The 12,163-nt window shown below is 44.8% G+C and overlaps 1 protein-coding gene across 18 annotated transcripts in view; it reads right to left on the reverse strand.

The window, feature by feature from the left end:
• The window catches only part of BIN1 (bridging integrator 1), a 104,093-nt gene that overhangs the window by 14,103 nt on the left and 77,827 nt on the right, over positions 1-12,163 (reverse strand). For 9 of the 18 annotated variants that reach the window (XM_069781058.1, XM_069781062.1, XM_069781059.1 and 6 more), the window contains 4 exons: positions 10,175-10,325; positions 5,990-6,118; positions 3,063-3,170; positions 1,220-1,243 (listed from right to left, as the gene is read on the reverse strand). In XM_069781058.1, coding sequence (XP_069637159.1) covers positions 1,220-1,243; positions 3,063-3,170; positions 5,990-6,118; positions 10,175-10,325 — 412 coding nt within the window. The remainder of the gene's footprint in view (positions 1-1,219; positions 1,244-3,062; positions 3,171-5,989; positions 6,119-10,174; positions 10,326-12,163) is intronic. The other 9 variants (XM_069781065.1, XM_069781072.1, XM_069781071.1 and 6 more) reach the window with 3 other exon arrangements.

The following is a 12,163-nucleotide window of genomic DNA, read 5'->3' on the forward strand; positions in this document are numbered from 1 at the left end:
CAGGATGGGAGAAATGGCCCAAAACACTTTTTACACCCAGACTGTAAGCACAGCTCAGATACAGTCATACCTCACCCACCCCTGCCTATACACTTGAAAGGCACGAGATCTTTCCTTGCAAAAACACAGACTTCTTTCTAAGATAAACTGACAATGCACATACAGGGGGATGACAGATGTTAAACACTGATGGCTGATAAAACATACAAGGGAAACATGTTTCTCGACATGTGAAGGAAAGCGCTAGCCACAGTGAGTCCTTGGGCCAGGCTCTCAGCAAGGATTAAGTCATGTCCTCCCGAGTACTGACTCTAGGTGGTGATCTGGCCCTTGACAATGGAAAGGTTGGCAGGACTCAATTCCCCAGCACAAGCCAAGGACATGTGCTAACATCTACACCACGGGATATAGCCAGCTCAAGTAGCAGGATTGACTACCCCCACCAAGTGTTTTCTGTACACACTGTGGCTGTTTGTCCAGAGGGGTTCAAAAGTAGTTGTGCTTGAAATATCTCCCAGTGGACTAATCTGCAACAGTCTGAGAGCTTCCCTGGCCCAATATATCTAGAGGGCATAAATGAGGGTCTGGCTTTGGCTCAGATGCAGAGCATGTGTAGGGTTCTCTCTTGTCAGCAAGCTCCAAAGCTGAGGTTGAAGCAGATGCCAGGTAAGTCTTCGGCCTGCACTTAACTTTCAGTGTAGACACAGGCTGAGCTATTTCACATTAGCCTTTCTGGCAACAACGGTGAATGAACAGCAAACACCACAGATAATTCCAAATGGGTATGTACACCCAATGGTACAGACAGTAAAGACAAGGAGCAGCTGAGACATTTATGCATCACACATAACAGGATGCACAGATTTTAGGAAATACTAGGGAGTGGAGGGTGAGGATGATGCCACAGTGGGATTAATGTTGAAGAGAATGACACGGCATCATGCCAAAGGAAAGATGAGTGAGTTAGCAGGGAAAGGCAATAGCGTTGTGTGCTGGTGGAGACATAAGTTTCTGAGTGCCAGACCTGACTTGCAAACATAAGACTGCCCCTGGGGCTTCACAGAAGGTGCAGAAGTGGGTTCAGCAGCACATGGAGCAACTTGGTTTGGGGTGTGCAGAAAGGAAAAGCAGTGAGGGAAAGGAGACAGATATGCACACACAGATGGCACTGGCACATGCACGTACATGATGAGAGATGAAAGCCATATGAAGTTCTTACCTCCCATAAATCCCAAGGTAAAGACTAAGCATGTCAAAGAGCAACAAAAATAAAACATGTTTATATGTGATTATTTCAGTGAGTACAAACATTACAGACGCTGATCAGACTGAAGCAGACATACACATTCAACAGCACTTATCTCTACATGTTTTAAAAATATTATTTAGTACCTGAATTTATACACCCCTCCCCACTCCATATTCAAATTTAAGTACCAAGGCATTTGAGTAATGTTTTTTTCTACCTCTGGTATGAAAGGAGACAGCCAAGCCATGTTCAGTTATCAGTGGCAGACCACATAGCCAGAAAAAAAAAACCCTCATGAGTTTGTGGTTCATCAGGGTTAAATATGCTCCCATATATCCACACCCAACAGAGTTAGTATGATTTCAGAACAAGACTTCAACAGGTGTCTTTAGATCAGTAGTGAAATATCTTAACCTCTTTGCCACAGTGCCACCCTACAGGAAATAAATTTGACTGCTTTGAAAACTAGATGGTTTTCACTAAGTTTTGTACTGTGGTTACCATTAGAAAGTATTGATTTCAGACTCTTTCTTTTAGTGACTTCTGAAGCCAATAATAAATACATTAAAACACCAAATATGCTATTGCTGAGCAGTTTTGAAAAACCCACTCAGTGTAATATTTGTTGCTTGGTGGAAGGGTAACAAACAATTCCATTTTAAGTCAAATTTATACTCGCATCCTACGCAGGTATGCCAAATTACTCAACTTATAACTGGTGATTCAGAAAAAAAAATAAATAAATCCCAGTAAATAGATTTTTTAAAAAAAAAATCTTATCCTGGCATGCAGCTTGTTCCGTCAGGCACACAGACACAAAATACCAATCTGCCCACTTTAAGTTCCAGAAAGTGGTAGCTTGCCATATTGGTGTGCATCAAATTATGACAATAACTAGTATCTTACAGATAGAGTATTTTAATTTAGAGGAATCAGATGCCTAATGTTTGATCTCTCTAATAAAAGCAGTCTTAGTGCTACAAAAATCTGTGTCATACAGGCCTACTTGACATGATGATACTGGAGAACTACTGTAAACATCCCAATTATGTTTATTACAAATTTTAATAGCAACCACAGGCAAAAAATAACCATTTTGTATATATGAAATGGGTAGTCTTGGTGAGGACAACAGCCAAATTCAGGATGCCCTTCAAAGCCTCCAGCCATTTAGACATAAAATGAAGCACAGTCCACCTGCCTCTGACAGTGGACAGGACCAGGAACAGGCCAGACCAGGAATAGGCATCTTCCTTTTTGATACTGCACCGTGCAGCACTATGCTCAGGGAAGAAGCTACTTCTTAACTATGAACAGAGGCTATCTTATAGCCAGAAAAAGAAGGGCTTCACATCACTTGAATATCTGTCTACAGCTTTATTCACCTTAAGTAATTGCAGATTATCAGAGTATCTGTTTATTAAAAATCCCTTTGAGAGCAATTTATAGCAGGGCCCCAGAACTGAGGCTGAATTCCAATCCACAGAGTATACAGCATACAGAGGATGCTAATCGAGGGAGGGACACAGATGAAGTTGAACGAGTTGTCAATCAGTAGATCATCAGAGCAAAGCACAAGCATCCCACAGACACCTAATGTCAGACTGTGGCCAGGCTAATAGCCACCTGATTCTCACTGGACTTACACATCCAGCAGAGAAGACCAAGGTGCCCATCTGCAAGGCACAGGTCTGGGCACCCAACCCGGCCACCCACAGCTCAGGTCCACGTTTTCGTTCACGTGGGTGCAGGTCACGCCACACTTGGCAACAAGTCAGTTATGAAGGGAGAAGGAATGGTGATATGAACCAACCTGGGAGGCAGGTGTGGGGGTCTTCCCCACAGTGGCATCTGGTTTAATGGGATCAAAATCCAGATCCAACAGGCTGGCTCCCTCCTGGAAAGGCCCAGGGGCATCAAACTTGGCAGCAGTGAGGAAGAAAAGCAGTACGAGCATTAGATACACACATGTGCACAGTAGAGGGAGGGTATGTGATATCCAGGAGCTAAGGCTGCAAGCGCATAAGACATGGTGGCAATGCAAACACCTGACGTGACTCCTGACTGCTTGGTGCCTATAATCATGGGCAGTTCACATAGGTGCCACTGTAAACCAAACCTGAGCCTTTTCCACAGGAGTCATTCATCTTCCCACCCGGCCAAATGAGCTGACATGGTATAAGCACCTGACCTGCTGTGGTCCAAAGGATCACTGCCACTGCCACTTCAGGAGGGCTTCTCTTCGATTTATACCTATTCCACACAGCTCATCCAGCTGCCTTTGTACTGAAGGCCCAGGACAGACTCCCTCAGCCACATACAGAAGAGCTGCCGTCCATCCAACTTATCTCAGGAACATAGATCCAGGCAGAAAACCACTCAAACTGCTGGAAGGCAAGTCTGAGAGACCTCAGAGCTAACTCCCAAAGCTCCTAATTCCCTCCTGCCTTCTGAGACAGAAACACAGAATATGGTGCAGCTCACGCTAGCTAAGGGATTTGAATCACTCCCCAGGCCAAAAAAATGCTGTTTTCAACGGTTTCCATTTCTGGACATCCCAGAAACATGCACATGAGTCTTCTAACAAAGCATAAATTTGAGAAGCTTTGCTACTCTCTTAAAAGTCAGCAGAATAACTCCCTTCAACTGATTAATGCTCTAGCTAAAGGCAATGATGGCACATTTGCTGATTACCATTAATAAAAGTGTCTCTACAACGGACTTGAGTCATTAGTATTCGAAACTGAACTATCACTTTTGGTTTTTAGATTTAACCTAACCACTACAAGACACTCCTTTCTACTCAGCTTCAGAGGAAGTTGCTCTCTTTAGGAAGCCCAGCAAGATTTGCTTCTCCCAGCTCACTGGCCTTACTGCTTCAGCTACCTTTCCAACAACACACAAAGTGTGGCAGGTTGGTCTCCACAGTTATATCATAGCCCCACAATGGAAAAACTCCTTGAATGTAACAAGAGACACCATTTAAGAGAAAGTTCTCTGAATACAACCCACACCACCATCATTTTCACCTCCTCTAGTTTCCTCTCACTCCAATTCTCTTACAGGTTTTTCTCTCCCTTATGAACATCTCTTTTTGAGATCCACACGGATGAGGACAAGGAACCAAGCTCTCCTGTCTCACAATAATAAACCCTGAGCAGTATGCAAAAACCAACTGCCATTCTAGTATGCTCCTCCAGCGCATCAGAGAGGCTCCAACCCCAATCTTTAATTTTGTTTGGTAATGAGACATCAAAGGCTCCAGTCATGGAATAATCTTACCTGCCATTCAAGACTTACATGCAAGGGCTAGCGCCCTCACGCTCAGCTCATTGGAGCTAAGACATCTGACAGGAATGGCCCTGGGCAACACACTGAACACTAGTGGCTGTTAGGTGCTTCAGTGAAGATTGTTCTGGCAACCAGAGTCCTCCCTCAGAACTTTCATCTGATTGAAAGTCACAGCAGATCCCATCCTGGGTCAGAGTACATCCGACTAAGGGCTGGCATTCAAATGGAAATACATGATACAAACCATGGGACAGACAGAGCTGTCCATTATGATAAAGGAGAAGAAAGCACAGAAAATGATAGAGTTGCTCAGCTGCCTGTGGTCCCCGCCTTCCAACACTGCTGTCAAATCATCTCTCTGCTCACTCTAAGCTCTGCAACTTTATCCATTGCAATGCGAAATCTGAAATGGACTTCCTTCCCTCCCCGCTCAACCTCTGCTCCTCAGCAGCTGTGTGGAAGGCAGCAAACCAGAGGCAATGGAGCAGCATAAGGTAAGGAAAAGTTAGGGAATGAGTTGCAGATGAACACTGATAGAGACATTGCTTACGCTTTAACAAGCATTTAGAAAAAAAAAAAAAATATATAAAGTAGATGCAGGTATCTCATGATATAGCTAGAAATCTGGTCAGGCTCCTACATACATAAGGACTTCCATTCTCCTAGCTCCAACAAAGAACTCCCCATCTGGGTATCCTCTCTTGCAGTGATGTAAATCAAAAGGAAAAAGTGAAGAGAAAAACATATAATTTGAAAATGTTCTTCCTTTTTCAGGGCTTCAAAAGGTGCCACATGACAAGAAAGAAATACTCTGTTGGGAACCACTGCCTAGTCAAGAGTGACAGACTGCATCAGCAGTCCTGAATTCACAACAGGCACAGTCCTGCCCATATAAACTGGAGGCACCTATTCTCTGCAAAGAGAACTTCATGCAATTCCTGTTGGCCTTTCCTGTGCAGGTGTGGGCTTTAAACCACAAAGCCCACGTGTGAAGGCATAGAGAGCACAGAACTGCCTTCTCCCAGAACTGGCACAGATGCCACGGTTAGCACTTGGGGATGTACAAAAGCAGAAAACACATGCTTCATCCACACCCAGGATCAGTGGGTCTGGAGATATCACGGGATATGAGGGGAGCCATAATCCATGTGCACTGCTGCTGAACAAATGCAGTGATTACTTTCTGGCATCTTTACCAGTTGGCATTTCTCCTGTTTCTTCTATGAATGAAAGCTCTGAAAGGGGAACATGTTGGTCAAAGCTGCCTTCTAGCCACCGTCCCCTCTAAGCTGGCCTCCTATCTAACCCTTTGCCTTCTGAGGTCCAATGCTGAGCTCGCTTTCCTCCTTCACCTGACCAGGTTTCATGGCTTGACAGCTCCAAAGAGAAGAAAGGTCAAAAGGAAAAGTTCAGAGGCAGACAAATATAAGGCAGGGCATAGCAGCTAACCTGCGAAGGGGTTGTCACACTTATCTCAGGGACAAAATTGTCATCAAACAGACTGATGATGTTCTCCTGCTTGATCTCCTTGGAGGGGGTGACTTTTGGAGGCGGAGGCACCGGAGGCCCTTTCCTCAACTGCATGCAAGTGAGCACACGGCCACAGCACAGACGGCGACACCCAAAAAAACCAGAGACAGGAACCAGGTTAGCCACAAAAACTGAAGGTGGGGGAAATCACAACCACAGGCACAGAGCAGGGTCCAATCAACTCCATCTGAAGAGAGAATGAGGGAGGGTGAAGGGCTAAATTGAAACAAAACAACCACACGCCTCCAGAGAAGGTTTGGCATCATTAGTTACACTTCAGCCGTGGGCAAGTTTCCCTCTGCAGAGGAGAAGCGTAACACAATTAATATGCATTGACAGGACATGCATACATAATTAAAGCATGTGCAACCTTCAAAAGAACCACTGGGAAGGGAGCAGATCAATTACTGAGAACACTATTCAATAGACCAGGCCAGCATTGCCTCCCTTTGCTGTACTTACCATACCTAAGGGAATCAGAGATCAGACTCAATTTGTCCTATTATGGGTAGGTGACACGAGGACAGACTCTGATCTGCCCAGTACTGGTTCCCTGGTGCACTGTTTATCAGTGTAGTGTAAGAAAGGTCTGAAGGAGCTCTTGATGGCGCCTCACCACTTCTCAGCTTTAGGCAAGAACAATTCAGACTCTTGAGAAGCCGTGACTGCTGCAGGCCCAGCTCTGCTCTCAGTTTCACCAATGAGCATTGACACTAATGAAGTTGTGTTTCCCAAATGGAGATCCCAGAGAACACATAAAAGTCTGACCCTGTAACTCTAACCCATCCTAACACCCACCATCATGCTAAAAGACTCAGCCTGACACTGCATCCACAGCCCTGTGGGAAGCTGTGGTATACCCTCTCTAGATCAACCCATCCACATCTTTTTCACATTTTCCCGTGCCCAAGGCCCAGTGATCATTTCTTGATCTAATCAATCTTTGAGGAGCTGCTGCTGTGTTGGAACAAAGCAGCTATACAAGTTCCCAGCACCACAGCAATGCTCAGCAATGACAATACTTTCCATTTACAGTGATGTTTTACAGTTACTTGATCTTCTCATTGTACCTAGGGTCCCAAGGCAGCAAGACTCAGAGACCTGACAATGGGCAACCAGTATATCACAGCAATCCCCAACTCCTAGTCCTGTGTTCACACTCCTCCAGCATATAACTGAGCTCTACAAGGCATTTATTCAAATTGCTAAGGATACACCCAGTCTTCTACTGGATTAACCCACTTTAGAGAGTATGAGTTGAGTATGCAAACACATTTTCTACTGAATAGCTGGCTAGGGAAAATAGTGAAAGTAGTGTGTTCACTTCCAAATTTTCACAGCTTGCAGAAGGTGGTATGTCCATATTCCCTGAGAACAATCCCTTCCTGAAAATCCACTGCTTGCCAGTTGCAAGAAGGGACCAGAAATTTCAGGGAAAAGTTATTCTCAGAACAGAGCCAACATCTGCAGAAATGGGAGGCTCCAATTACAAACTCTAGAGTAAAAAAGATCCCAATTCTTCTTATATTTATTTCTCTAAAATAGTCAGTCTCCTTCCTTCAAATGCATTAGTGTCTTGTAGACCACCACTTCCACAGTGTCCAGCATTACCTCCAACTGCAGTCTAAAACAACGTTTCAAAGACAACAAGACTGCATATTGATGTTGGGTTATACCTGGAAATTCATCAAGCATGAATAACTTCGCTGCCTAGAATAAAACAAATCCTCTAAAATTTTCTGCTGACTTGGATCCCACTGAGCTTTCTTTACCTGTCTAAATTCAACATAGTTGCACCAATTTCAAAAGTGTCATTACAGTGTTGCAGTGGTGTAACTGAGAGCAAAAGTCTGACCTTTGAAATTTCACAGACCCCTGAAGTCCTGTGTCATCATCAAATTACTCAGTGCGGAGTGTTGATAGCAGTCGCTTCTTCCAAAAGACAGAAGTAAGCTGGTTTTGAGAATTAAAGGACAGTAAAAGAGCTATTTTTTTGGCATAGGGAACAGATCAAAATTTAGTCAGTATTTATTTGGTCTCTCCTGTTTTGCTGTCTTTTTCTCCACACCCTTTGCTTATAGTTTGCATTGGTATTTCAGACAGGAAGAGGCCAGAGAATTCCACTTGCTTGTTGCTTTTTGCTCCATCCTTCCCCAGAGGGTGAGTCCCATAGCCCCCCTAGGAGGACCCTAGAATAAATCACTTACCCATAGGTCAAAAGTAATGACACCTGTGAAAATTTCAGTATTAGTCGAACACTGTTGAGAGAGTAGACACTTGTGTTTTCCAGCTGGGTGGCAAGCTGACACACACTTAGTTTGTCCATATAGACACTAGGCTCTGAGTATGAAACCCCTGTCCTTGTCTTCCCTCCCTCTGGAGCCAGCTCCACCTCTTAGCACCTAGTATGAATACAGAGTGGAGCTCTTGCTCTTCACTGTAGTGAGACCTGGGAGAATGAATTAAATACAGCTCTTGGAAAAGAGCTGCCAGACGGTGGCAGCATTAGCTGCAAATACCATTTCAGTCTTGCCAGTGGCCCATCTGAGGTTCCAGCCAGGGCCGCCCTGGAACATTCTGCTTGCTCGACAAGGGGTGCCTCCAGCCCCATTCCTGCGGGCAGGAAGGCAGCAAGTGAATGAGAAAGCACTTGCAGGCTGGCAAAAACAAGGCTTATATGTGCTATTTAAAGGAAAGGGAAGAAGCCAAACTCAGCAAGACAAGTCCACAGGCAGGGTGAGTGAAGTCTGCAGTGAACAGCTCAATAAATCTGTACGATTTCTTGTTCCAAATTTCAGTCAAGTTATGTCAATCTCTGAAAAAACAGGAAGGCAATTCTGGATGCACTATCCTCTCTCGCCCGTACACATACCCTACTCCAAGGTCCTAGCCAGCGTGGTGGCGAAGCTGCTCTAGGCTGTGCAATGCTGAGCAGTGCAGAGACCCTGGAGAAGTCCTGAAAAGACACTGCCAGGCACCCACACGTCTCACAGGGCTGCAAAAGATGCTTTTGCCAATGTACAAACAGCCCCTTTTTGTCCCTAGCTAGTCCTGAAAATCAAAAATGCAGTGGAGAGAAAAGTGTTGTGATAGGCTATCCAGAAACAGGAGACAAGCCTACACCACAGGCCTGGATTGGGAATCACACGCTACATATGACAACAGCAAGAAGTTCTGGGCCGCATCCATCTCTTTTCAGAAGCAACAGGCTTTCTCTTACCAGTTTGGCCAGAACCCCTCTCAGCTTTAACTCTTCCTGGAAGACTCCTCCCTGGTGTGCCACTTACTGAAATGCAAGGATTGGCACCAGACATAAATTTGGCCTAGTTACTACTTTTCCCTACTAAGCTTTTCCCCCGCTCAGCAATAGAGGGGTGGGAAGAGGAAGTGAATGTTTTATTTTCCTTCAATCCTGAAATGAAACATATCATATGAAATGCTGAGTCGCAGGAGCTACATCTGTTATTTTAAACATGGTGCTGGGTATCCGCTGTGTAAGGAAAGGACTAACAAAGTCCACATGGAAGGTATCAGACTCCATATAATGGGCAGTCATCTTCCTGGTAACCACCTGATTTTTTTCATAGCATAAGAATATAATGCCTTTATCTTTAGCATAATATTTTATCTTGGGATTAAAGTAAAACATCATGCAAAGTACAGGTGTTCTCTTTATCAACGTTAAACCTTTTTCTTTGAACCTTCTTCAGTTATGGAAGTTCTTGAGAAGAAATTGGACCGTTGAATTCCACAGGTTAATTCAAATATGAAGAACAAACTTCCTTGCCTAGCTACAACTCTATCCTCCCTGGATCTTCTTGGTCATCCTACCAGACAGCAAAATGTATTAGTGACCTTGCCCCTGTAGAGGCATTCAGAGACAGCTCAGTTCTTCCCTATATGATATAGAGATGACCAATGAGCAACGTGCATTCTCAAGAACCCTCAGGAACCAGTGAAGGAGAACAACCATCATGTCACGTTCTCTGTGCTCAGTAGCAGGAAGAGATCCAAAAAAGCAACTGATGGATGTCTTTGACTCACAGGGCTTGTGCCATCAGCTGTCATACTGCAGAGACATGGTCAATGTCATGGGGACACTACCTGAGATGGTGACTTTGGGATGCTTGCACCAGGCGCTTCCAAAGTGGACGGTTCCAGCTCATGGTTCACAGTCTTGGTCTCAGGGCTGGTGATGGGAGATCCATCCGGTGGAGGCGAGGGGCTTTTATTTGCTTTCGCTGGGGTGCTGTCACTGAAGGAAGTGGAGAGAGAAAGGGAGAGAGAGGGAAAAGAGAAAGAGAGAGAAGTCTGAGCCAGGCCTAAGAGGAGTTGTGCTAACCAGCACAGATCAGTGGCCTCCATTATCTCTTTGCTTTGCTGCCCAGACACATGATGAAGACATCTGAAGCCTCTACAAGCTTCTGAGAAGCATCTTTGCTGAGTCACTTGCAGTCCAATGCACTGCAGCAGCATTACTGTGCAGCAGGCTACTCACTAAATTCCTACTGCATGGATATACTTTGCCTCAGACAGAGAAAAATGAAAACAAAAAAAACAGGCATCCTTAATTCTGCTAGATTCTAACACAAGTGCCTGACATTAAGTCATAGTCTTTTAATACTGGGGAAGCAGATGGGGGAAGGAGTTCTGTGCAGCTCATTTAGTTTTAAATTCTACAGGTAGGAATTTTTCTGCATGGTAGTGTACTGACACCCACGTGGGTTATGACTAATAGATTTGCAACACCTGAACTAAGGCTGTAATCATAGAATATCATATTCCACTACACGGTACAAACTGGGAAAGCTGGAAGAGGGGCAAAGTAGCCAGAGGTTTCACAGATCATTCCAGACAGCAAAGAAACAGTGAGATTCTGGCTACTAAAAAAACATTTCTCTATTATGGGAAGTCTCCCCAGCCTTGTTTTCCATGATGAACCCCTTCTGCCCTTGCTTTTCCAGTTGGTCCTTATTCCAGGACTGTTTCTGACACACAGTCAAGAGGGATTCTTCAGGGAATTAAGATGCAAGGAGCATATGCCAATGGCATTTGTTGGTTCATAACTTGGCCAGCTTTGGAGAGATTTTTCAAAGGAATGGCAAGAGGCACACGCCTTTCCCTAATGGCATGCCCTGGCCAAGTGTCAAGTCTGTGTTTCAAAGTATGGAATAATGAGAGATTTAGTAAAAAGTTGGTTACCAGGGAATTTCAACAGGGGTAAAGGTAAAACCATTTTCCCAGCCTAATTCTCCAGAACAGCTGAATCATCTTGGCTGAAATTCAGCTCCCCAAACTAATCAATTTATCTCAAGTCATGCAGAAGCACAGACACTGGTAGGGGATATTTTAGCAGAAGTGGTTACAGTTTGGCAAAACTATACACAGCTGAAAACAGAGTATTACAGAATATTGCAAGAGGGCTGTGCAACCTCATCCACAGGGAGTGATATTTGGCCCCATTTACAAAGTTGCAGTTCTTGCGAAGTTAAAGGCATTGTGAGAAGGAACAGATCCTTTCCTACTACTTGAGACAATAAATCCTGGCATAATGCCAGGACTAGAGCAATGCAGACCTGATTCTTCAGGGACATCAAGTTGATTATTTCATTGCTCTGTCCCAAGACAGCCCAGAGCTCCAGACATGTACATCCACTCACACTTGGATGCCTGAGGTGTGGTGGCCGTTGGCCAACATGCATGATGGCCTCATTCCTAAACACTCACAGTAGGGGGACAGCAAGAGGAGGAAGGGACAGCAAGGCATTTCAACAAACCTCCCCTTCCAAGCAAGCATCTCCCCCTGCTCAGCATTCCAGCTTTCAAGCTCCCCATCCCATTCCCTCTTCATTCACCTCGCCCTCACCCATTCCCCCCACCCTCTCCCCATATCGATATCCACAAACCACACGCACATTTCCCCACAAAGCGCTTGTTCTCAGGTCCGCATGCAGGTCAGATGTTTCTGATTACACCAATGCCAGCAGCACACCAACATGATGCAACAAACCCAATGATGTTCTCTGCCAGTAGCTCTCAACCAGGACCACACACGCCAAGGGAAAAAGAGGGAAAGGAAGAGGAAAAAAGGAA

Source organism: Haliaeetus albicilla, chromosome 4 (assembly GCF_947461875.1).
Source record: "Haliaeetus albicilla chromosome 4, bHalAlb1.1, whole genome shotgun sequence".
In the NCBI taxonomy this organism is placed as follows: domain Eukaryota; kingdom Metazoa; phylum Chordata; class Aves; order Accipitriformes; family Accipitridae; genus Haliaeetus; species Haliaeetus albicilla.